Genomic DNA, 24,885 nt, shown 5'->3' on the forward strand with positions numbered 1-24,885 from the left:
CAATTGGGTGTATGTTGGATTTTAATTTAATGATAGTGTTGAGTAGGTTAAGATAATAGTATGAGATATAGTGAGCTAACAATTGTAGAAATGTGGAAATGAATGATCAGTAAAATTTTGAGGACGAAATTTTCTAAATGAGGGAAGAATGTAGAGACCCAAAAAATTATAACTATTAAAAATAATTAGGAAAGATAATAAATAGAATAGATAAATAAATAATAAGGGAAAAGGGAAGATTTAAAGGAAAAAGACAGCAGACCTCACCGATGAATCTTCCGTCTTCATCGACGAGTGTCCTTCTAGAGATCGTCGATGAAGTTCAATCCCTCGTCGATGAAGAGATCCTGAGAGAATGAATTTCACATTTTAGGTTTCGTCGACGAATGCATCTGCTCGTCAACGAATTCCCTTCTGTGGTTCGTCGACGAACCCTATCTTCTCATTGATGAAGCCACGTTGCAACATCGTGTATAAAATGAATTGAGGTTGCTTTTGACTCACTCTAAAAATGAGCAGCTCAGAAGCTATCCCAAGTATAGGAGTTATGTCGTGTAATATTCAGCCCAAAGGTCAGATTGTCTCCACAGGAAATGTGGTAATTTTACGTTTTTCCAATCAAAATTAAAAATTTACCGAACTCAGTTCAGATTTAGGATTTTCAAGATTGTTTGAGATTTCCTTTGACAAATTAAACGAACACACAAATTAAACCATAATCCTAGCATGCACTGAATTAAATAACAAGAACGGAAACCCTACGTCTAATTAGGAAGACATCAAAAGATGCGTTAAACTTCAAAATAGAAACTAAAGACGGTAACTTTAACACGTAATTAAAACACACAATAATAAGACTCACTAAAAAACAAACGCGAACGATAAAAACCAAACCTTTAACAAAATCAAGAACTTGAATCAAAATCAAACTTAAACGTAAAAAAGAACTCAACAAAATTTAACGCTTTAACAACTTAAATGATAATTGAACACAATAAAATTAAGAACTTTAATAAGACTAACCCTAAACTAAATCGAACTTCAAAAAAAATTAAATTTTAAAAAGGACAACTAATTTAATTTCTAAAAACAAAGACACTTTTTTTTTCTTTTTGTATTTTATTCTTTTCCTTTTTTTAGAGCCAAACTAGACTTTAATTAATTAAGTAACTCGAAGCACTAATTAAATCTACCGCTAAATGTAATTGAGAGAAAATAAATAAATAAATAAACTTCAATAATAATAAAACACCCTAAACAATTTTTGAAAATTTAAACTTTTCAAATAAACCTTAATAAAAATTTAACAATATTCAACTAAAAAAAAAAAGGAGAGAGAGAGAGAGAGAGAGAACCATGGTTGTGTTGTAGGAGGGTAGCAGCTGGTATTTGGAGCTTCCCGGCAGCAAGGTAGTGGTTCGTCTCGGCTGTGGTCTGGAGACTTCAGTAGCAGAGGGGTTGCTCTCGGGTTGGTAGCACCAGCAGCACAGTAGTGGAAAGGTAGGGCAATCGCAGTAGCTGGAGGAGGGGTTCACGGCAACAGCTGGGATGGCCTTGGTTCTCGAGGTGGTTGGAAGAAGAAGATAGGGAGGAGAAAGAGGAGAAGAAGAAAGAGAGGGAGAAGGAGACTGAGGGAGAGGGAGCTAAGAAAGGAGAGAGAGAGAGAGAGAGAGAGAGAGAGAGAGAGAGAGAGAGAGAGAGAGAGAGAGAGCTAGAAGGAAGGGGAGAGAGGAAGGATAGGGCAAGGGTGCAGAAGAAGGAAGTAAGGAGGGGCAGGGTAGGAGTTGCGCACTGGCAAAGAGAAGAGGAGAGAATAAATAGGGGAGGGGAAGAAGCCCTACCAGTCGGCAAGGCTCGGACCAAGGGGATCCGACTTGGCTGCATGGACGGGTCACATCAGTATATTATATATATATATATATATTATTTTCCTTCTTTTTTGTTTCTTGGAAAATAAGGGTGATTTTGACCATTCTAGAGCCTGTTTCCCTCAAAACTCGAAACATAAAAGATGTAGATAATCTTCTCATCTTTCTTTAAAATTTTGAATCGTCTTGATCAGATCTTGGACGGAAAAGTTATGCACAAATTACCAACCGGTGCCGGTTTTAGCTCCCGATAATTTTTTGTGATAAAAAATACCAAAAATTCATAAATTGCTCAATAAAATCCAAAGATTATAAATAGGATAACTTGTTAAAATATTGAGAGTAATTATACATTTAATTAAAAATATAAGCCTCAATGCACAAATTAAAACACCTAATTACGCAGTTTAAGCGCTTAATCACACCCCCCCAACTAACGTTTTGCTAGTTTCTAGCATATAACGTGAATGAATTTCAGAGCAGTGTCCACAATTGCTAACTCCAGAAAATCTGTAATTAATGCCCATGCAACACAGCCATACCGTTTCACATACATGAATATAACTGAATTTCACATAAACTCGTTCATATTCAATGCACACAACTCCGAAGCACGTCACTCATGCAAGTTTCATTGTTTATATAGCAATTAAGAACAGTATACTCACATGAAGTTAACCAATGGTATAATTTAAAGTTAATGCAGTTATATAAGTTCGAGTATAAATAGGTAAAATCTCGAGGTGTGTGACCCATTACACCTAGGATACCAGTGGACACCTATAGAATGGTCATTTTGACTTGGCCTAATTGGTATACCCTCAAGAACACTCAAAAGGAATGGGTTCACTCATCATATGTGAGGAGGAATTTCGTGATCAAACATCCCACATATTGAAAGGAACAAATGCTAAGTATATGGAGTGGACTAGTCTGAAAAGGATCTAGCCTATTTGTGAGGTGTCGAGTTTTTCACACTAGCATCTTCTCACCTACTCGTTATATCCAACCAAGTCCACCCTAGATCAACTCATTCTCAAACTTGACGTGAATATATCTGAGGCATTAAACGGCTGAAGAATCTTCATACGTGGAGAACATGTGTTGTGTCCTTGACTTTTTTGTGGTATTTCTGTGGAGCAGGCATTAACATTTCATTTCATGTGCATTTCTATTTCTTATTCTTTCTTCTGCTCATTCTCCATTTTATGTCTTTTCTTGGTCAATTAGGACAATCATTACACTTCTTTTGTTGCCTTCATGCCATCAACGGGAATTAAGCTCAAACAATGGTCCATGAACCGAGTCTACTTCTAGGGGTGGCTCAGCCTTCACATCTTGAGTGGGTTACAAGACCTAGGTTTTTATCTCCCCACTAGATGTCACCTCTAGGCTAGCAAATCAAAAATAGATACTAGTATTCAAAGAATCGTCCAGAAGAAAGGAGAATTGAGTTTCATGAACTCTGACTTGATGTTAACACTCAAAAGGGATGATAAATAGCTCAAGGATATCTCACAAGGTATCATAGTCACCACGGGTGTTCTCTCAGTACTCACAAAGAACCCTAAGTGCAATGAATCACATGAATGTGTCTATTCAGCCTCATGAGATGCCGTGTAAATACAAGAAATTATATACCCAGATTAACACGAGTGCACTACCAATCAATTCTTTATGGACTTACAAAGTCATATAAAGAGAAACTAAGCATAAATGACTCAAGTGTGTAATTCTTAGGTTATATGCAAGTATGTAAAGGGTATCAGTCAGTGTTAATCATGGCATAATCATGTAATTCCTCAATCGATATATTTTATTGTATTTTATTATTTTATTATTTATTATTTTATTTTTATAATATAAAACCCAACAAGTAGACGTGCATTGTGTCACATGCAAATGCTCACCCTCCCCCCAACTAAAGTGGAATATTGTGCTCAATGTGAAGGCATAGAGGAAATAGGAAAATTGTGCATCGGTGTACAGACTAATAGAACATCACTACCAACTAATACAACTGAAAAAAAAAAAGATGCAAACAAAAAAAAAATCAAAAAGAAAGGAAAAAAATGAAAAAGAAAAATATTAAAATAGAAAGGTCAGAGGACTCCCCTAGGGTCTTGCAGAAACAAAACCTCTTTATTGGGATCAAATGGAGTCATAAAGGGATTTAGACGCTAGCCATTGACTGTGAAGCGATTGCCACTCTTTGGATATACAATCTCTACTGCGCCATGAGAATGAACTTTTTCAATGACGTACGGGCTGCCCCATCAGGACTTCAGTTTCCCAGGAAATGCATGCAATATGAAATCATAGAAAAGCACTTGCCGAGAGGGGAAAAGTTGTTTTTCTTTAATTTTCCTGTCATGTAGCAACTTCATCCACTCCTTGACTAAGCGAGCATTGTCATAAGCTTCCTTCCTTGACTCTTCAAGCTCACATACCTGCAATTTCCTTAAACCATTTGCATTATCAAGTGAAAATTTAATATGTTTGATGGCCCATAAAGCAGGATGCTCAAATTCAACAAGTAAATGACATGCTTTATCATAAACTAACCTATAGGGAGACATCCCTAAGTTTGTCTTGAAAGCCGTTCGGTAAGCCTAGAGTGCATCAACAAGTTTTTCTGACCAATCCTTACAATTAGGATGCACGATTTTCTCAAGTATAATTTTGATCTTTCTATTGGCAAACTCAGCTTGACCATTAGTCTGAGGGTGGTAGTGAGCAGAGACTTTATGAGTCATTCCATACTTTTGCATGAGTTTTTCAAAAGGTTTGTTACAAAATTGCAACCCTCCATCACTAATGATCGCCTTGGGCATGCCAAAACGTGCAAATAACTCTTTGAGAAAATGGATGACAACCCTATGGTCATTTTCTCTACAAGGTATAGCTTCCACCCATTTTGAAATATAGTCCACAACAACTAAAATGTAGAAATGCCCAAAAGAGTTTGGGAATGGTCCCATATAGTCAATCGCCCAACAGTTAAAAATTTCAAGAGTCAAAATGGGGGACATAGGCATTTCATTCTTTGTAGTGATTTTTCCCAACTTTTGACATGTCTCACATGTTTTACAAAAATTCTCAACATCTTTGAACATAGTAGGCTAGTAGAGTCCACTTTGCAAAAATTTTGAAATGATTTTCTTTACAGCAAAGTGGCCTCCACATGCCCCACTATGACAAAAATGCATCACCAAAGTGAATTCATCATCAGGAACACATCTACGCACCAACTGATCAGAGCAGTATTTAAATAGGTATAGATTATCAAAATAATAATATCTTACCTTAGCAAAGAATTTACGATTATCCTGAGTTAACCAATGTTCTGACATTCGATTAGTGACAAGGTAGTTCACAATATCGGCAAACCACAGAGCGCGTGATACTACAAAAAGACGCTTATCAGGAAAATCATCATTTAAAGGAGAGGGAGATACAGGCACCTCAGGTAGCTGCAAACAAAAGAAATGGTCAGCCACAACATTTTCTATGCCTTTTTTTTTTTATCTCGAATAGTGATGTCAAATTCTTGGAGAAGTAGAATCCATCTGATCAACCTAGGTTTAGCATCCTTCTTTGCTAACAAATATTTCAGAGCAGAGTGATTAGTAAAAATAATAACAGGCGATCCAATGACATAAGAACGAAATTTTTCTAAGGCAAATACAATAGCTAACAATTCCTTATCAGTGGTGGTATAATTTTTTTAAGCATCAATTAAAGTTCGAATCACATAATAAATGACAGACGACTTGCTATCAATTCTTTGACCCAGAATGGCACCAAGGGTGTAGTCACTAGCATCAGTCATGATTTCAAATGACAAGTTCCACCGAGGAGGTTGCATGATAGGCGTAATAGTCAAATATTTTTTTTTGCATTTCGAAAGCCTGTTGACATTCATCAGTCCACAAAAATTCAGCCTCATTCTACAACAAAGTACATAATGGTTTAGCAATACTACTAAAACCTTGAATAAAATGCCTATAGAAGCCGGCATGACCAAGGAAAGAACGGATATCCCTAACTGTCTTAGGGACAGGCAACTAGGAAATCAGCTCTACTTTGGCCCTGTCAACCTCTATACCACACTCAGAAACCAAATGACCAAGTACTAAACCACTACTTACCATAAATTGACATTTTTCTCAATTCAAAAGAAAATTATTTTCCGCACATCTTTTCAAAACAGCAGTCAAATTTTTCAAACAAATATCACAAGCCTTACCAAACACCGAGAAATCATCCATAAAAATTTCAAACATATCATCTAACATATTGGAGAAAATACTCATCATACAGCGCTGGAAAGTAGCAGGTGCATTGCATAGACTGAATGGCATTCTACGAAAGGTGAAGGTACCGAAGGGACAAGTGAAGGTAGTTTTCTCTTGGTCCTCAGGTGCTATAGCAATTTGATAATAACCAAAAAATCCATCCAAGAAATAGTAAAAGGAATTACCAGCTACTTTTTCGAGTATCTGATCTAAGAAAGGTAACGGGAAGTGATCTTTTAGGCTAACCGAAATTCAATTTACGATAATCAATGCACATTCTACAACCTGTTATTTCCTAGATGGGATCAATTCTCCATTAGCATTTTCAATGACAATCAAACTAGATGTTTTTGGAACTACCTGTGTCGGGCTTACCCATTTGCTGTTGGAGATCGGATAAATGATGCCAGCAGCTAATAATTTCAGCACTTCGTTCTTTACCACCTCCTTCATGGCTAGATTTAACCTTCGTTGTGCATCTCGAATTGGTTTAGTGTCTCCTTCAAGGAAGATGTTGTGAGTGCAAATCAAGGGGTCGAAATACCCTTGATGTCTGCAATGGTCCATCCTATCGCTCCGCGATGCTTTCTTAGTACCTACAATAGCTTAGTTTCCTGTTTAAGAGTAAGGTGAGAAGAAATTACCACACGAAATGTGCTGTTTACTGGACCCAGGAAAACCTATTTCAGCTCTTCAAGCAATGGTTTTAGTTCGAGTGTTGGAGTTTCTTCTTCCAATGACTTTATAATTTCTAGCAGATCGATGGCCTCAAATGTAGGCTTACACCAACTACTTGTGTAGCTTGCATCCAACACGTGAGGGGTACCATCTATCTCTGGAATTTGCCCCTTCGATCCTAGAAATTTTTCATCAAATTCCTCAAGTTGTTCAGAAGAGTCATTTTCAAACAGGCCATCAACATCAAGTACCAACAGTAGCTCTGAAACATCCAAATTATCTATTACATCAACTGCATGTGTTTTTGCGTCATCGCACCCACTGACATCTTGTGAGCATTGAATACATTCATTTCCAATGTCATGTTGCCAAATGTGAGCTTAAGTACTCTGCTTTGACAATTAATCAGTGCATTAGAAGTAGCAAGGAATGGTCAACCAAGAATGATAGAGGCCTGATATATGGTGGAAACAGGCTGTTGCATGTCCAGAACAACAAAATCCACGGGGTAGTAAAATTTATCAACCTGAACCAATACATCGTCAACAACGCCTCGTAGAGCTTTGACAGATCTATCTAGCAACTGTTGCATCATATTAGTTCTCTTCAGCTCACTTAAACCCAGCCATTCATATATCGAAAACGAGAGCAAGTTCACACTACTCCCCATATCAAGTAGAGCTTTCCCGATACTAGGTTCACCAATCATGATTGAAATAGTGGGAGAAACAAGGTCTCTAAGTTTCTGTGGAGTTTGACTTAGTATCAACGCGCTAACTTGCTTAGTCAAGAAGGCCTTTTTCTTCAAGTTCAATGTCCTTTTTACTGTGCATAGGTCTTTCAGAAATTTTGCATATGCAAGGATTTGCTGTATGGCCTCTAGAAGTAGAGTATTGATCTTCACCTATTTGAATATTTCTTGGATCTTAGTGTGACACTTATTCTTTTGACCAGATGTCAACCGTTGAGGATAGGGTACCACAAGTTGATACTCCTTAATCGGCTCATCCTCTTTATTATCTGACTTTGTTAAACTTGAGCTGGCTTCATCTAATTTTTCTTTTCCCTCATTTGTCTCAACTGTCACTTCAGGTGCTGAAGCAACTGTTTGTTAATCAGTGGGCTTTTTAGGATGGGCAACATTTTTTCCACTTTGCAAGGTAATAACTGCCTTAGCTGACTCAAAAGCATCCCCTGAAACATTGTGCACCGGTTGTTGTTATTGTCTATATACTTGGGGATTAGGCTAAGGTTGTGTAGGAAATTTCCATTTTTTTAGGGTATTAGCTGTGTACTTAACTTATTCACGGCATCTCTTAATTCTCCGGTGGTCGTAGCATGAAACTACATGAATTGCTGGAGCATGTTCGCCATTTGCGCCATGCTATCGTCAGGGGATTTCTTTGCTAGAATAGGAGCTAAAGTTGGTTGGAATCCTGATGGTGCGTAGCTCTAAGAAATCTGTTGCAGTTGATACTGCGGTTGAGGAGCTACAACTTGGGATATGCCAGTTGCAGAGGCGGTGCATAAGGTTGAGGAACTTATTGATACCGTGAGGATGATGGACCGGGCTGATCATTCCTCCATAAGAGGTTCGAATGATTCCTCCATCCTGGGTTATAAGTGTTCGAGAACAGTTGATTCTGTGTTTTGTTCATCCAATTCGCCGATGACACCCGATCAAATCTACTCCCTTTGCCATACTGGTAGTAATTGACAGTCCTTAATTCTGTGGTATAAGGTCTCACAGATAGAGCAATCCTTAGCTTTTTCTTTTTCTGATTCCATAACCTCTATTTTCTTAAACAAAGCAGCATCAAAAGCCTGTAAGCTAGTTTCCTCTTTGACCTCGTATCTGCCTCCACCACTGATCACTCTAAGAGGTTGTGTTGCTATCAGTGCCCATTCATGATGTGTGTTCCATTGTTGGGCACTCTCATCTAAATAATCGAAGATTGATAGAGCCTCATCTGGTTCCTTGCAGAAGAATTCCTCGTTGCACATAGTCAGGAAAAATTGTTTACACGCAGGGGTTAGAGTAGTATAAAAATAATTCACTAACCTCTAAGATTCAAATCCATGGTGTGAGCATATGTTCATCAAGTCCTTAAATCTCTCCCAGTAGGCCTGGAATGTCTCATCACCTTTTTGCATGAACTGACTGATTTGCTCTTATAGGTACTGAGTTCCCTGAAAAGGAAAGAACTTATGTAAAAACTCTCGCTGCATTTTAGCCCAGCTAGTAATAGAGTTAGGTGGCAGAGAATTAAACCAGATTTTTGCCTCATCTTTCAAAGAAAAAGGGAAACAAGTGAAGTTTGATATATTCATCAGTTCCATCCCTATTAATGAAAGTGGTGCAGACTAACTCAAAATCTGTCAAGTGTTGGTATGGACTCTCAGAATCCATCCCATGAAACTGAGGCATCACAGATTACATGCCATGCTTATAGGAGTTCTGTCGTGTAATATTCATCCAAAAGGCCATATTGTCTCCTTAGGGAATGTGGTTTAATCTCAAATTTTACTTTTTTCCAATCGAAATTAAAAAGTTATTGAACTCAGTTCAGATTCGAGATTTTCAAGATTGTTTGAGATTTCCTTTGACAAATTAAACGAACACGCAAATTAAACTCAAATCCTAGCATGCACTGAATTAAATAACAAGAATGAAAACCCTATGTCTAACCAAGCAGGCATCGAAACATGCCTTAAACTTCAGAATAGAAACTAAAGACGGTAACTTTAACACGTAATTAAAAAGAGCAATAGTAAGACTCACTCAAACACAAACGCGAACTATAAAACCCAAACCTTTAACAAAATCAAGAACTTGAATCAAAATCAAACTTAAACATAAATAAGAACTCAACAAAATTTAATGCTTTAACAACTTAAAGGATAACTGAACACTATAAAATTAAGAACTTTAATAAGACTAACCCTAAACTAAATCGAGCTTTAACAAAAATTAAATTTTAAAAAGGACAACTAATTTAATTTCTTAAAACAAAAACACTTTTTTCCTTTTTTGCATTTTATTCTTTTTTTTTTAGAGCCAAACCAGACTTTTATTAATTAATTAAATAACTCAAAGCACTAATTAAATCTACCACTAAATGTAATTGATATAAAATAAATAAATAAATAAATAAACTTCAATAATAATAAAACACCCTAAACAATTTTCAAAATTTAAACTTTTCAAATAAAACTTAATACAAATTTAACAATATTCAACTAACAATAATAAATAAATAAATAAAGAGGAGAGAGAGAGAGAGTCGTGGCTGTGTTGCAGGAGGGCAGCAGCTGGTATGTGGAGCTTCTCAGTAGCAAGATGGTGGTTGGTCTCGACTGTTGTCTAGAGGGTTCAGCAGCAGAGGGGTTGCTCTTGGGTTGGTAGCACTAGAAGCACAGACCAAGGGGATCCGACCCGGCTGCATGGCCGGGTCACATCAGTATATTATACATATATATATATATATATATATATTTCTTTTTCTTTCTTTTTTGTTTCTTGGCAAAAAAGGGTGATTTTGACCCTTCTAGAGCCCGTTTCTCTCGAAACTCAACACAAAAGTTGTAGATAATCTTCTCATCTTTTTCCAAAATTTAAAATAGTTTCAATCGGAACTCGGACAGAAAAGTTATGCGCGAATTACGAATTGATGCCGATTTTAGTTCCCAATAATTTTTCTGTGATAAAAAAATACCAAAAATTCATAAATTGCTTGATAAAACCCAGAGATTATAAATAGGACACCTTGTTAAAATATTGAGAGTAATTAGGCATTTAATTAAAAATATAAGCCCTAATGCACGAATTAAAATGCCTAATTACGCAGTTTAAGCGCGTAATTAGCTTCTCCTTGAAGAATTCATTTTCTCTTCATTTTTCTCTCTCTAAAACACCTCTCTCTACCTTCTCTCTAAGATTTCGGCCTAGATTCAGCCTAATTAACAAACGGGAACCGCTACAATGTTCTAGAGGAGATTCTTTACACATCTAGCGGAACAGATTTCTAAACTAATCTTTTCAAGAATCGCTCCAAAGTTGAGGTAAGGGTTAGGATTCTTAGTTTTAGGGTTTAATATGGTTATTTGAAGTTTTTGGGTTGAAAAAACGTTGAAATAGTAGGTTATTTGGGGTTTATTTGATTAAACTAGGGTTTTTGATTTAGGTTTCGGGTGAGTGCCACAAGTATCATTTTAGGGGTCCCTGCTAGCGTAGTTCAAGAAATCAAGTAAGGGGAATATATTAAATCAGGATTTTTGAGGAAATAATTAGTGAAAAATGGAAAATGTTATGTATATATGTATATGATTTTCATGTGGGTTCTAAAAATCCAACTATTTGAATTGTAAATTTCTGAGCTTAGGGTTGTGCTACTAGATATTATTTGTGAAAATGAAAAGTTAAAATGGTAGATTTTCTGGTTGGTTGTGTAAGAAATTAAATGTATATTTTTAGTATATGAACGATGATTAGGGTTGACTTATTTTTAGTGAACGAATGAATATATGTTGTTAAATTGTGTGGCATGAGCAAAATGAAGTTTTTGTGTTGAATTATGATATACGTATGAGATGCAGGAAATACTAGAAATGTATTGAGAATTAAAATGTGATATGACTTATTTTGCATGTGTTTGGTAATGTTAGATTACAATATATGGTTTGAGAACTCCGGTGGACCAGATTAGGCCACACTACTATTATGGGTAATTATGAAAGCGCTAGTGCAACCACACGTTTTAGATAGAGTGTGGCGATGGGATGGTCGATTGTGCTAGGAAGGGTAGTGATCCCCTAGAGTCTATGCAGTGACCTGAAATTTATAATAATAAAAGAAAATGGAAAAATACTTTTTTTTTTTGCCAAAGGATAAAGTCAGCGACAATTTTCTAAAGGAGTTAGAAAACTGGCGACAATTTTGGGAAGTTACTGTAGCTGGGTAAAGGTAAAACGGTAAATCTTGAGTTGGTTAATAGAAAATCGGTGATGATTTTCTAAGAAGCACAGAAAACCGATGACGATTTTCTAGCCAGTGCTGAAACTTATAAAGAATCGATAAGCTTTATTTATTTTTAAACAAAACAAACTCTCTCTCTCTCTTTAGAACCCACTACCCCTCTCCCTTCTCTCTACAATTTCTACTCCAACAAGCCTCATTTCGATGATCAGGAACCATCACAGGGTTCATAGTAAAGATTCTCTACAATGTAGGCAGAGTAGAATTTCAATTTGGGGTTTTAAAGGACCATCCCAAAACTGAGGTAAGGGTGTTATTTGAGTGTTTTGAGTTGATTATTTAATTATTGAAGGTATATGCTTAGATGTGAATGTATTTCTATTAGCTTTGGTGTATTCCCAAGAGGGGGGGGTGAATTGGAAATTTAAAACTTTCCTAGGTCAAATTCAAATCACACTCAGTATTTCCCAACCTAGGGTCCTTCTAAGCATTAACCAATTTGCTAGAAATCAAGCTGAGTAAGAATGTAAAGCAAGTGAAGCAATCTCAGTATTTCTGAACCATTCACCATAGTTAAAACGACAACATTCAAGTTCATAAATTTAAGTGCAATAATTAAATACGACACAAGAAATGTTATCGGGGTTCGGCCAATACTGTCTACGTTCCCGCCTTGGCTCACAAGCGTAAGAATTCCACTAAGGCTCACTTAACAAGTGGAGTGGCACCTAATACAACCAGGTCAATTAGAACATGGATGACCTTAACCTTTACAATTTCTCCTTGCGGGGTGGAGAAGGCCTTACCGATCCATATGGGTTAGATCAACGCCCCCTAAGGCCGTGCCTAGAATACAACCGAATTACAATACAAACCGTGTACAATATAATGCTTCTATGATAAGCATATATGTACCACTAAAAATCAATCAATGCACATCAATAATATAGGAACTATAAGCTCAATGATGTATGTGTGCAATCAACACTCAAGATAATGTCTATATTCAATCTAGCACCAAAGTGTATCAATAAGCTAATATTTGAAACTTTGTATAAAATTATATCTCAATAACAATCTAGGGTTTCAAAGACTTCAACCAATAGCAATCAAAATATCTCAAGAATATTTTCTCAATGATCAAGCATAAGAGATATTTGAAAATAACTTGTGAAAAATATTTTGCACACACAAAATAAAAGCCTAATGAGTCTTGCAATAATAATGCAAAGACTCACTTAGCTATAAGGTTTTCCCACACACAAATTCATTAAATAAAATTGGTGGAAAAACCTAGCTAAACCCTTAATCCAAAAATCAAATATGCAATAAACCAATGAGGGTTTCTAGCACACTAGAACAATTGATAAACACTCACAAGGCTTGGATTTCTCAAAAGAATGATAGTATATGAGTGTATGCGGTTTGTATAAAGAAATGGGGCCCTAAAAAATTCATAGAAAATTTGCTAATTAAAATCCCTAATCTCGCTAATTATTGAAAATGAGGGTATATATATAGCCTCTACCAAAAATATGACTGTTGGGACATAGAGGGGATAATTAAATTTGTTTTAAACCATTTTATCCTTAATTAACCCGAGTTACCGTGGTTAAAAATTAAACAACCCGAGAGTTTCTATTGCCTGAACACTCACAATGGGTAACGACAATTTGGAAGCTCGAGTGCCCGGTGAGAACTTTGGGTGGCTAAACGAAGGCGATTTTCATTCTGTCTACGATTTTGTCACTAGGTCCAGAGTTTGGTTTACCAAAATCACATGTTCGGTCACCCGAGTGTATTTTGAACCTAGAGTTTGACTGCCCAAGTTGGTGAGAATGATCACCTTAGCGGTTCGGTCGCCCATGGATGGTGTGGTCAAATATGTTTGGCCGCCCGAATTCAAGTCAACATGTTGACTTACCCACGATTCGGGCGCCCGATTTTTTTTGAACACAAAGGGTTTGATCGCCCAAAACCTTAGAACTTTGGCCTTTTATGTCCTATTTCAATTCAATTATTTCCCTTGACAATATATGTGATATGGGGGACAATCTTATGTGTATGTGCAAGGATTTATGGTCTTTCTTAGGCCTTTTTAAGTACGCCTAAAAACCTGGCATCGGTCGACTGAAGGGTGCCCTAAGGTCACCCTATGGTCTTGAGTTTATAAGTCCCTACATGCATGATGCACATCAATTATTACAGACCATTTCCTAAATGATATTATAGATTCGAATGAGCATAAAATAAATTACAACAAGAATATGTCTTTTGGGTCTTTAAACTTTAAGTCTTCTCAGCCATCAAGTGATCTTACAAATATGAGCCTGCACACAAACTTGATAGACATTATATACTTGAGTATATGTCATAATCAAAATCGGGTGTGACCCATAGGGTCAACAATCTTTCCCTTTTTGATGATGACAAATATTTGCCCACCTCTCCCCCTTTTGGCAACAACAAAAAGGGCCTAGATAAATCATTTAATTATATAGGCAAATAAAAGATAATTATCATTCATATACAAGAGATAAGTTGAGAAGATTTTAGAAATTTTGGCAGCATGTCGTTTGAAAGTAGAGCATTTTCCAAAAATCTCTGTATACAAGTGACCTGATTGAGTAATATATTAACAATATATCCACAACTACTTACTCAAACAGTCCAGTATTCATAAAACACATAAATATAATTAACAATATGCGAGAGATATGATGGTTGTGCATTTCATACCATAAACAAACTCGTACCATATAAAGCAATGATAGGTTTAGCAATTAAGGTTATTAAACTGATTTAAATGACATGAAAACAAGGTCAGATCAGAATTACCCACAAACCATTTCAATTCAAATATTTCATAAGACTCATGAAAGATTTTAGTTCAAAGCACATGGCATATGAAAGCAAATAGAAGGTTTGAGCATAAAAATAGTCCAACAAGTTCACATGCATTTTTAAGTGAAGTTATAGAACCAATTGTGCAATTTTAAAGATATATATGTATATAATAATATATATCCCCCTTATAATTTTTGCAAAATGGTACAGGGGGTTGCTTGCTAAAAAAGAAGCTTTAAGGATCAAGCAAGCACAAATTTTCTGGTTTGTTAATGAAGCACATACTAAAATATAACTAGAAAACCACAACCATAATGATCCTAAAAATTTAACAATCACATGTAAGATCATATGACAAATCAAATGACTATGGCAAATCAACATGCTTCAAATTATGATTTCCAATAAAACATTTCATTCAATCAGATGCCATAATGAGTTCACAATAGATCTAAGCTAAAAATATTTGTGAGCAAAACAAAATAGGAATTTATATTTAGATGCTCCCCCTATCAATTTTAGTACGTGCTTTGATTCTTTAACTACTTATGCTAACCAAAGATTAATTTCATTATGCTTAGTAGTATAAGCCATCATTTTGAAACTTTTAAACCAACCATACTAATTATTAATCAACTATATTTATCCTTATCAGTATAGTTGTCCCTATAAACCATAGATGCATCAGAGAATATGTATTAAGACATGCTATGTAGTTCATGACCCAAGAATATTCCATATCAAATCATAGAACTTCAAGTGTAGAATGTAATGTTCAAGGATATTAGAAGAGCCTCAATATTTTGATAAGCAAATTGATGCATATGAGTTCTTTGAGCCTTTTCTATAAGGATGGAGCTGAGCTCCACTAAATGTCTGATGATTATGCCAGGATGAAATTTAATTGTTTAATTTTATTTCACTCATCCTTTCAAAAATATTTTAACTTTAATTTTATTATAATAATCTTTGTACATAGATTTGGTTTGGGAAAATTCCATCGAAATTTCGGAAGCATGTCGACTGTAAATTGAACATTTCCAAAAATTTTATGCACCAAAACCTGATAGATTCAAGTGATCAATTCAAAATAATTCAGTTTGAGCATGCAAGAACCTATTTCTATTACCAGCATGCAATACACAACATACTGCATCAGTCATGCAGTTGACGCTCCATACAAGCAAGCAAGTAAATAAGTTTCTGTAACAGCCTTGCAGATGGTGTTTCATGCAATCCATTATTATCAATCAGGATATTCAATAACAGTTCATAATACTAGATAATCACAAATCACTATCCATCAAGATATAATATGAACAATAAACAACAGTGGATAGTTATGAGTTTAGTGCTATGTTATTTTTCATAAAGGCATATGGAAATATAATAATGAGAGCATTCAAAAGAGTCATGAAATTTTGCAAAGAAATGCTCCCCCTAAGTTATGCACTTATTCATTTTATGCATTTTTCATCATTTTTTTTTTAACTTCTTAAACCAAGTACCCTAAGATTTTTTAGTGATTTAAACTTGGCGTTGAATGCTTTAGGCTTATCGGACAAAAAAGTCACAATAAATGTTCATTGAGGTAATAAGCCTATGTCTACCTCTTTTCTTATGAATTTCAATATGTGAGAGGCATGAGTTGGAATGGCTTTTGATATTAATCACATGTGCATAAGTCACTTTGAGATATGCGCATTTATCAAGATAAGGACCTGGGCAACCAATTTAGCCATTCAACACACTCAAGGTATATAGCGCTGTAAAGGATTTGATTTAAAAGTTGAGAGCTATGTGAGGAGTATAAATTAAATACTCTTAAGGATTAAATTTCTATTATGTTCAGAAGAGTATTTGAGGAAGTTGGACGATATGCATGATGAGCACACCAAACAATATGTCCTAACTAGTTTTAGCAAAGAGCACTATGGAGTGTATAAATATTTAAAGAGTGATGCTCTTTGATATTTTCAAATTAACCATGGCTGGAGGGTATCTGTTGAAGTATAATTGACCAATTAAGTTAAGTATATGAGCCCATGGATGGATAATACTTTACCTGATATGATCATGAAGTGGTAAAGATTTCTTGTGGATGGGATAAGCCAAAATTATAGGATTTATGATTTAAACTCAAAGGGAAAAATTTTATGACATTTAGATGAAGACTTGATTCCCTTAGTGGATGCCCCTAATTTGGTTATGAGAGGAATTGCTTTTAATTAGCACTAGTAGATATGAAATTTATGATAACTGGTGCTTATACCTAGAGTGATGACTCAATTTTGATTAATGAGATTAGGGTTAAAGATATATAGAATATGGTGGACCCCTAAAGCTCATCTCTGTGCAATGGACAATAGTTGCTTAACTTAAGATGTTCAATCTTTAAGCATGAGTTAAGCATTTAGAATTATTTACCCTTGTCCATTTTGAAGTGGATTTCATTCAAGTATGCTATAGCTGATGTTTTCATATTTTATCCAATTATTGTGATATAAATGAATTAGGTTCATATTGGATATCTTGCTTGAATTTGGATACTCGCTTGAATTTCTAATGACCTTAGTATTCAATACAGTATGCATATACTAAGATTTGGAATTTTAAGCATGCACCACTTCCCGATCCTATAGTCATCACAACCCTCAAACCTAATCCTAAGATCTAAGGAAGCATAAAATAATTAGGTTATATCTATTTGACTCTGGTCTTCCTCAGGTCCTAAGGGGTTTGCCTTCATAATAACCCACATCATTTCTTTGTTTATACTTCTGGCATTCCTAAGTTGGATACACCCCTTCATTTTACAAGATAAGTGAAATTTATATGCATGTGACAAATTATGCTTACTTGTTTTATTTTTATTTGACGACGTATGACTGTGAGACTTATAATATGAACCCTTTTTGAAATATTTATTTATTTTGGCTCTTAAGGGTTTATTATGATTAATTTTTTCATATTCTACTTTGGGTACAACTATAGAATAATCATCTATTTCTTTTTCTAAGAAGATAATTTTCAATATCTTCTTAAGGATAGCATGATAATCTTTTAATTCTTTTAATTGTATAGCTATCCCCTTATTCTCAATTTTCAAAAATGATTTCTTCTTAGATAACTTAACTAGAAATTTATTCACTTTCAATAAAGTCTTTTCTAGTTTTTCAAATGACAGCATGCTTTTGTTATTCAATTTAGCACATGATTCATTATAAGAATTAACTCAATAGTTTTCACATGGATCATTGCATGCAACAACAGCAGTATTTTCACAAAGTTCGACAGATGATTCAACACATGATATATTACAACAATCAACATAAGAATCAACTGCATAACAAATAGAAATAGAAGGTGAATCATATACCACTTCATTGATTGGCATTATTAATGCATGATTTCCCCCTCTGGACCATTTGAGATTACATCCTCCAAAGTCATGGTCTCCTCTTCTTTTGCCTCTCCATATTTATTATCGAGCTCCTCCCAAATATCTTTTGTAGTAGAACATACCATAATCTCAAGCAGAATATTAGACTCTAAAGCACAATATAGAAAATCCATGGCATGTGAATTTGCATGCATCACAATAGTATCATTTTATTTTACAGGCATACAAATTCCTTTGACAATCATCTGTCAAGCCCTCCAGTCCATTGATTTTATAAATATGCTCAATCTATTTTTCTAGGCAGTGTAATCAACACCACAAAATAATAGAGGACTGGAAAGGTGATCGACCCTCTCCGAATGGGGATACACCAATGAGAGTCATTGCGATCTTTTACAAAAGCTGTTAAGCCTAATGCAATGAGGCTCTAATACCAATTGTTAGCTTTGGTGTATTCCTAAGAGGAGGGGTGAATTGGAAATTTAAAACATTCCTAGGTCAAATTCAAATCACAATCAGTATTTACCAACCTAGGGTCTTTCTAAGCATTAACCAATTCAGTAGAAATCAAATTGAATAGGAATGTAAAGCAATTGAAGCAATCTCAGTATTTCTGAACCATTCACCATAATTAAAATGAAAACATTCAAGTGCATAAATTTAAGTACATAAATTAAATATGACACAAGAAATGTTATCGTGGTTCGGCCAATACTGCCTACATCCCTGCCTTGACTCACAAGTACAAGGATTCCACTAAGGCTCAGTTAACGGTTGGAGCGGTACCTAATACAACCAGATCAATTAGCATAGGGCTGACCTCACCCTTTGCAAATTCTCCTTGTAGGGTGGAGAAGGCCCTACCGACCCTTACGGGCTAAATCAACGCCCCTTCAGGTCGCGTCTGGAATACAACCGAATTACAATACAAACCGTGTACAATATAATGCTTCTCCAATAAGAAGATATGTACCAATACAAATCAATTAATGCACATAAATAATATAGAAACTATAAGCTCAGTGATGTATGTGTGCAATCAACACTCAAGATAATGTTTGTAGTCAATCTAGCACCAGTGTGTATCAATAAGCTAATCTTTGAAACTTTGTATAAAACTATATCTCAATAACAATCTAGGGTTTCAAAGACTTCAACCAATAGCAATCAAAATATCTCAAGAATATTTTCTCAATGATCAAGCATAAGAAATATTTGAAAATAGCTTGTGAAAAATATTTTGCACACACAAAATAAAAGCCTAATGAGTCTTGCAATAATAATACAAAGACTCACTTAGCTATAAGGTTTTCCCACACACAGATTCATTAAATAAAATCGGTGGAAAAACCTAGCTAAACCCTCAATTCGAAAATCAAATATGCAATAAACCAATGAGGGTTTTTAGCACACTAGAACAATTGATAAACACTCACAAGGCTTGGATTTCTCAAAAGAATGATAGTATATGAGTGTATGGGGTTTGTATGAAGAAATGGGGCCCTCAAAAATTTAGAGGAAATTTGCTAATTAAAATGCCTAATCATTCACTAATTATTGCAAATGAGGGTATATATATAGCCTCTACCAAAAATATGACTATTGGGACATAGAGGGGATAATTAAATTTATTCTAAACCATTTTACCCTTAATTAACACGAGTTACCGTAGTTAAAAATTAAACAACCTGAGAGTTTTGGTCACCCAGACTCTAGGTTCAATTGCCCGAACACTAATAATGGGAAAAGACAATTTTGAAGTTTGGGTGCCCTATGAGAACATCGGATGGCTGAACTAAGGCGATTTTCATTCTGTCTGCGGTTCAGTTGCTTGGTCAAGAGTTTTGTTTACCAAAATCACATGTTCGGCCGCCTGAGAGTATTTTGAAAGTAGAGTTCGGGTGCCTAAGTTGGTGAGAACAGTCACCTCGGCGGTTCGGTCGCTCGTGGACAATGCGGTCAAATATGTTCGGCTGCCAAAATCCAAGTCAACATATTGACTTGTCAATAGTTTGGGCGCCCGATGTGTTTTGAACACAAAGGGTTTGGTCGCCCGAAACCTTATAATTTTGGCCCTTTATGTCCTATTTCAATTCAATTTTTTTCCCTGATAACATATGTGATATGAGGAACAATCTTACGTGTATGTGCAAGGACCTAGGGTCTTTCTAAGGCCTTTTTAAGTACGCCAAAAAACTTGGCGTCGGTCGACCGAAGGGTGCCCTAAGGTCACTCTATGGTCTTGAGCTTATAAGTCCCTACATACATGATGCACATCAATTATTACAGACCATTTCCTAAATTACTATTATAAACCCGAATGAGCATAAAATAAATTACAACAAGAATAAGTCTTCTGGGTCTTTTAGACTTTAAGTCTTCTCAGCCATCAAGTGATCTTGCAAATATGAGTCTGCACACAAACTTGATAGACATTAAATACTTGAGTATTTGTCATAATCAAAACTAGGTATCACCCATAGGGTCAATAGTTTCTCAAGTTAAATTGAGAAATTGAGATTTTGTAAAATTCAGGGTTGGTGTATACACAGCAGGCAAGCTAGGTTTTGGTGGGTGTTTTTCCTCAGGGACCCAGGTAAATGATAAATAGTTTATAATTTAGGAAATGTGAGTTTAATATATATATATATATATATATATATATATATCTGTGTGTGTGTGTGTGTGTGCGCGCGCGCGTGCATTTGTAATTTCAAGATTATGGAATTATGAACGTCGTGGGCGTGAATTAGAATTAGTACGTGAGTTTAGTTAGCCAGGCAAGGGAAATATGATAGCTAGTAAATTCATAAATTTTATCAGTAAATTATAGTATTTGTCTATTACGATACGGGGTATAAATTATATAGTTTTACAAATTTCAAAACATGAGTTTTATTAATTATGTGGCCTGAGTAGATTTTTTTTAGTATGGAGTTTATACAGTTTTTTAGAATACCATGATTTACAGTATTTTTGGCACAGAAATATGTTTTACCAGATTTTACAAAATTATAAATTATAGTGTATATACAGACAGATATTTTACAGTATTTACAAAATACCATGATTTCCAGAATTTCAAATCCATAACACTCGAATATTATAGTTTATTCGGTCAAATAATATGGATCAGATATACAATTATTTTAGTCAGATATCACAATATTTACAAATTATATTTAAAATGTTATGGTTATTTTGAAATCATAAAGAAATAGTAAGATAATTATATATTAGTATTATATAGTATCAGACCTTGATGAAATTTTTTATTCAAATTAATTATTTCAGTCAGATTCAATCAGTAGAGCACAGTACCTTAGCTATTTCATATCAGAGTGCAACCACATATCTCAGATGGTGTGTGGATTTTCGTCAACCGTGCCTTTGAGGGATTGTAGTAAGGTCGGACTGAGGATTGATAGAGTATCAGTTGACTTATCCTTATGGGCCAACCAGAGTTAAGTCTTGTCTACGGGCCGCACAACCTTGTCATCTGGGGTTAAATCATGACATACATATTTTCAGGGTAGTTTTCACATTTATTTATATATATACAGATCTACAAAATAGCAATAGATATATTATAATTCTAGCAGTATGATTAAATAGAAAACTCAGATATTATAGATGTATTTTAAGCCACATAGGTGTGAGTTACATGGTATTATATTTTATATGATATCTCAGTTCAGTTATTTATCGATAAATTATTTATGTAAATTCAGTTGCCACACACTAGTAATAGCATATTTCGTCTTACTGAGCGTTGTCTTATCCCAATGATTTAACATTTTTCAGGTGATCCAACTAGATAAGCTGATCAGGCTCGTAGGTAGTGAGGTCGTCTACACTACCCTATCTGTAGTGTAAGTGTTATCAAGGGGTTATATTTTTTAGTAGCATTCGGGAGTTTTTGGGTAGAAGATTCTAGGATGATGTGTAATTATGTAGGTATATTTTGGGGAGATACTGAATTCTTGTATTGTGTATATGGTTGTACAAATTTGTGTTTTCTATTGCATAGGTATTTTTTGGTAGTCATTACGGGGGTATCAGAGTAAGGTAATTTACAGTCTATATATATATTTTTTTAAAGTATGAAATTTTCAGGTCGTTACATTTTGGTATCAGAGCTTAGGTTGCTAGGTTCTATAAACTCTAGAGTACAACAGAAAACAATACCAGAATATAAGAATGGAATTTTGGAAGATATAACAGGATATCAGTGAGTTAATGTTGGGAAACTAGGGTGAGAATTTAAGGTTCTGTTCTACAGTATAGAAGCAGGGATTTCGGGGTGGTTTCTGTGTTTTTTCTGGGGTGACGATTTCAGGAAAATCATAGTAAACTATTGTCGATTTCTATTTCCAAATGGTAAGACTAGACCTTAAATTAGTGATAGGAGAAATGGGGGATATTCTAGTTAGAATAGTATTAATGAGGCTCATATTCTCAGAATAATTTGGTGTTATTACAAGATGGACCCTGGGAGTAGTAGTGGTCACGCTAGTGGTAATGATGGAGCAAGGCCCTCTAATATGGGGGCAGAGACTCAGATGCTTTTTTTATGTAGCATAGCCCAATAGGTCAGGGCTAACATTGCACGGAGCTCCAAGGAGTAAAGAGGTCCATCTGCAGCCCAGGGGTGTACCATAGAAAAGTTCACAAAGATGAATCTCCAGCGTTTTCAGGAGAAGTTGATCCTGCAGTTGCTAAGAACTAGATGCAAGAGATGGAGAAAGTACAGATGGTGCTTCGTTGCACCAATGAGCAAAGGGTCCTTTATGCTAAGTACAAGTTCACCGGAGAGGGCAAGAGATGGTGGATAGCCATGAAATTATTTGAGGAGTAGATACCCATACCAGAGCCTATGACCTGGAGTACGTTCAGAGAGATATTCTTCGACAAATATTTTCCCACCACTACCAGAGAGGCTAAAGTGCAGGAGTTTCTGGATTTGACTTAGGGGTCGTTGATAGTTCAGCAGTATGCGGCAAAATTCATCAAGCCGTCACGATTTCTTCCATACATAGTGCTAGATGAAGCTAAGAAGGCCAGGGTGTTTTAAAAGGGTTTGAGGCAAGATATATATAAGTAGGTGGTGGTTTTAAAGATACAAGACTTCTTTGAGTTAGTAGATAGAGCCATAGTAGCGGAGGAAACCAAGCAGACAGATGTGGGAGTACCGAGCCAAAGGAAGAGGCCCACGCCTCCGGGATTTCAGGTGGATTCTAGTCAGGGCCCATGGAGAGGAGATTGGTATAGAGGAGGCTAGAGACAGATGACAGGACACCGAGGGTTTCAAGGAGAGCAGGCTTACCCCATTTGTCCCAAATGTGGCTAAAGGCATCTAGGTGAGTGTAGAATAGGAGAGAACGTCTACTATCGTTGTAATAACTCGAAAAAAATTAATTAAAATTATTAATCAATTAATTAATTAAATATTATTAAATTAATAAATTAAATTAACAAGTAAAATGAATAGTATGATAAGGAAAAAAAACATATTGAAATAAGATATATAGATAGGTAAGTTATTTTATATATATATATATATATAGTTTACTTAAAGCTTCTTTAGGAAGCTATTTAGAATCCAATTTCAAATTGGATTCTTCAATTCCCACGTCTCCTATGCCTCTCTCAATCTCTCTCACTTCTCGTCACCTCCTCCGTCCTTCTCCTCTCTCTCCTTATTTTCTCGGCCAATATTCGGCCGATCATAAAACCAAAGATACCGCTGATATATATAGTTTACTTAAAGCTTCTTCGGGAAGCTATCTAGAATCCAATTTCAAATTGGATTCTTCAGTTCCCATGTCTCCTACGCCTCTCTCAGTCTCTCTCACTTCTCGTCGCCTCCTCCGTCCTTCTCCTCTCTCTCTTCATTTTCTCAGCCAATATTCGGCCGATCGAAAAACCAAAGATACCGTTGGGTTCCTATCTCCGCCACCAACATTTCTATCGGAGCGGATTTGTTGTGGGAGCGGCGTAGGCACCACTCTTGGGAAAAGGTAAACCCTCACTTTTTACTCAATTTCTCCTTAAATCTACCACTAAATCGATGATCGAGCACCACCACAGGGTCCTAGTCGTGATCGTCGTCATTTTGGTAGGAGTAAATTTTTAATTTGGGTTTCCTAGGCACCACTCAAAAGTGAAAGTGGGATTTGGGGAATTAAGTAATTGGTTATATTTGAGGGTATAATTATTTATTTGGAATTTATGGGCCTAGGAAATATTAAACTAGTAATTTATTTATGGTTGATTTAATAGAACTAGGATTTTTTATTCAAGGCTCAAGTAAGCACTGCAGGTATCTTTTCGGGGTCTCTGTTGGTGTAGTTCAAGAGACCAGGTAAGGGGGAATATATATATTAAACCAGGTTTTTATGAATTAATTAGGAAATGAAATATGTTTTGAATATACGTGTATATGTCTTTTTATGGGTTTAAAATGCCAACCGTTTAAATTATACTTTTTGAGCCTAGGGTTGTTTTATTAGATACGTATATGTGAAATTGAACTAATTAAAGTGAAAGATATTTTAAAGATAATTATGTAAGAAATGAAAGGTATATTTTCAGCATATAAATGTTAAATTTAGGTTAGCTTATTTTACAAGAAATATATATGAATTCTACTTCTAAATAGTGTGGCATGAGTAAATAGGAATTCTGTGTGGAAATATGTTATATGTATGAGATGTAGGATATACAAGAAATGAATTGAGTATGAAAATGTTATATGAAATATGCTGCATGTGAGTGTTAATGCAACCATGTAGAACAGCTAAAAGATGTTGGGTA

General features: G+C 35.4%; 1 protein-coding gene across 1 annotated transcript; it reads right to left on the bottom strand.

Annotated features, from left to right (window-relative positions):
- Positions 1–6,846: 6,846 nt before the first annotated feature.
- LOC131151305 (uncharacterized) lies at positions 6,847–8,848 on the bottom strand. The gene is made up of 3 exons (XM_058102559.1): positions 8,549–8,848; positions 7,283–7,748; positions 6,847–7,172 (listed from the first exon to the last, which is right to left on the bottom strand). Exons 1-3 carry the CDS (start codon positions 8,846–8,848, stop codon positions 6,847–6,849), a joined length of 1,092 nt encoding a protein of 363 aa, XP_057958542.1.
- Between the last annotated feature and the right edge of the window lie 16,037 nt (positions 8,849–24,885).

This window comes from Malania oleifera, chromosome 3 (genome assembly GCF_029873635.1).
Source record: "Malania oleifera isolate guangnan ecotype guangnan chromosome 3, ASM2987363v1, whole genome shotgun sequence".
Lineage (NCBI taxonomy): Eukaryota > Viridiplantae > Streptophyta > Magnoliopsida > Santalales > Ximeniaceae > Malania > Malania oleifera.

Excerpts from the sequence above, each read along its gene's own strand:
- LOC131151305 (XM_058102559.1), bottom strand. The coding sequence starts at position 8,848 with ATGTGCAACGAGGAATTCTTCTGCAAGGAACCAGATGAGGCTCTATCA. Across the intron at positions 7,749-8,548 it reads AGGACTGTCAATTACTACCA|GTGAAGATCAATACTCTACT; the intron begins GTATGGCAAAGG and ends ATATTCAAATAG. Across the intron at positions 7,173-7,282 it reads TCAGGCCTCTATCATTCTTG|ATGTCAGTGGGTGCGATGAC; the intron begins GTTGACCATTCC and ends AATGCTCACAAG.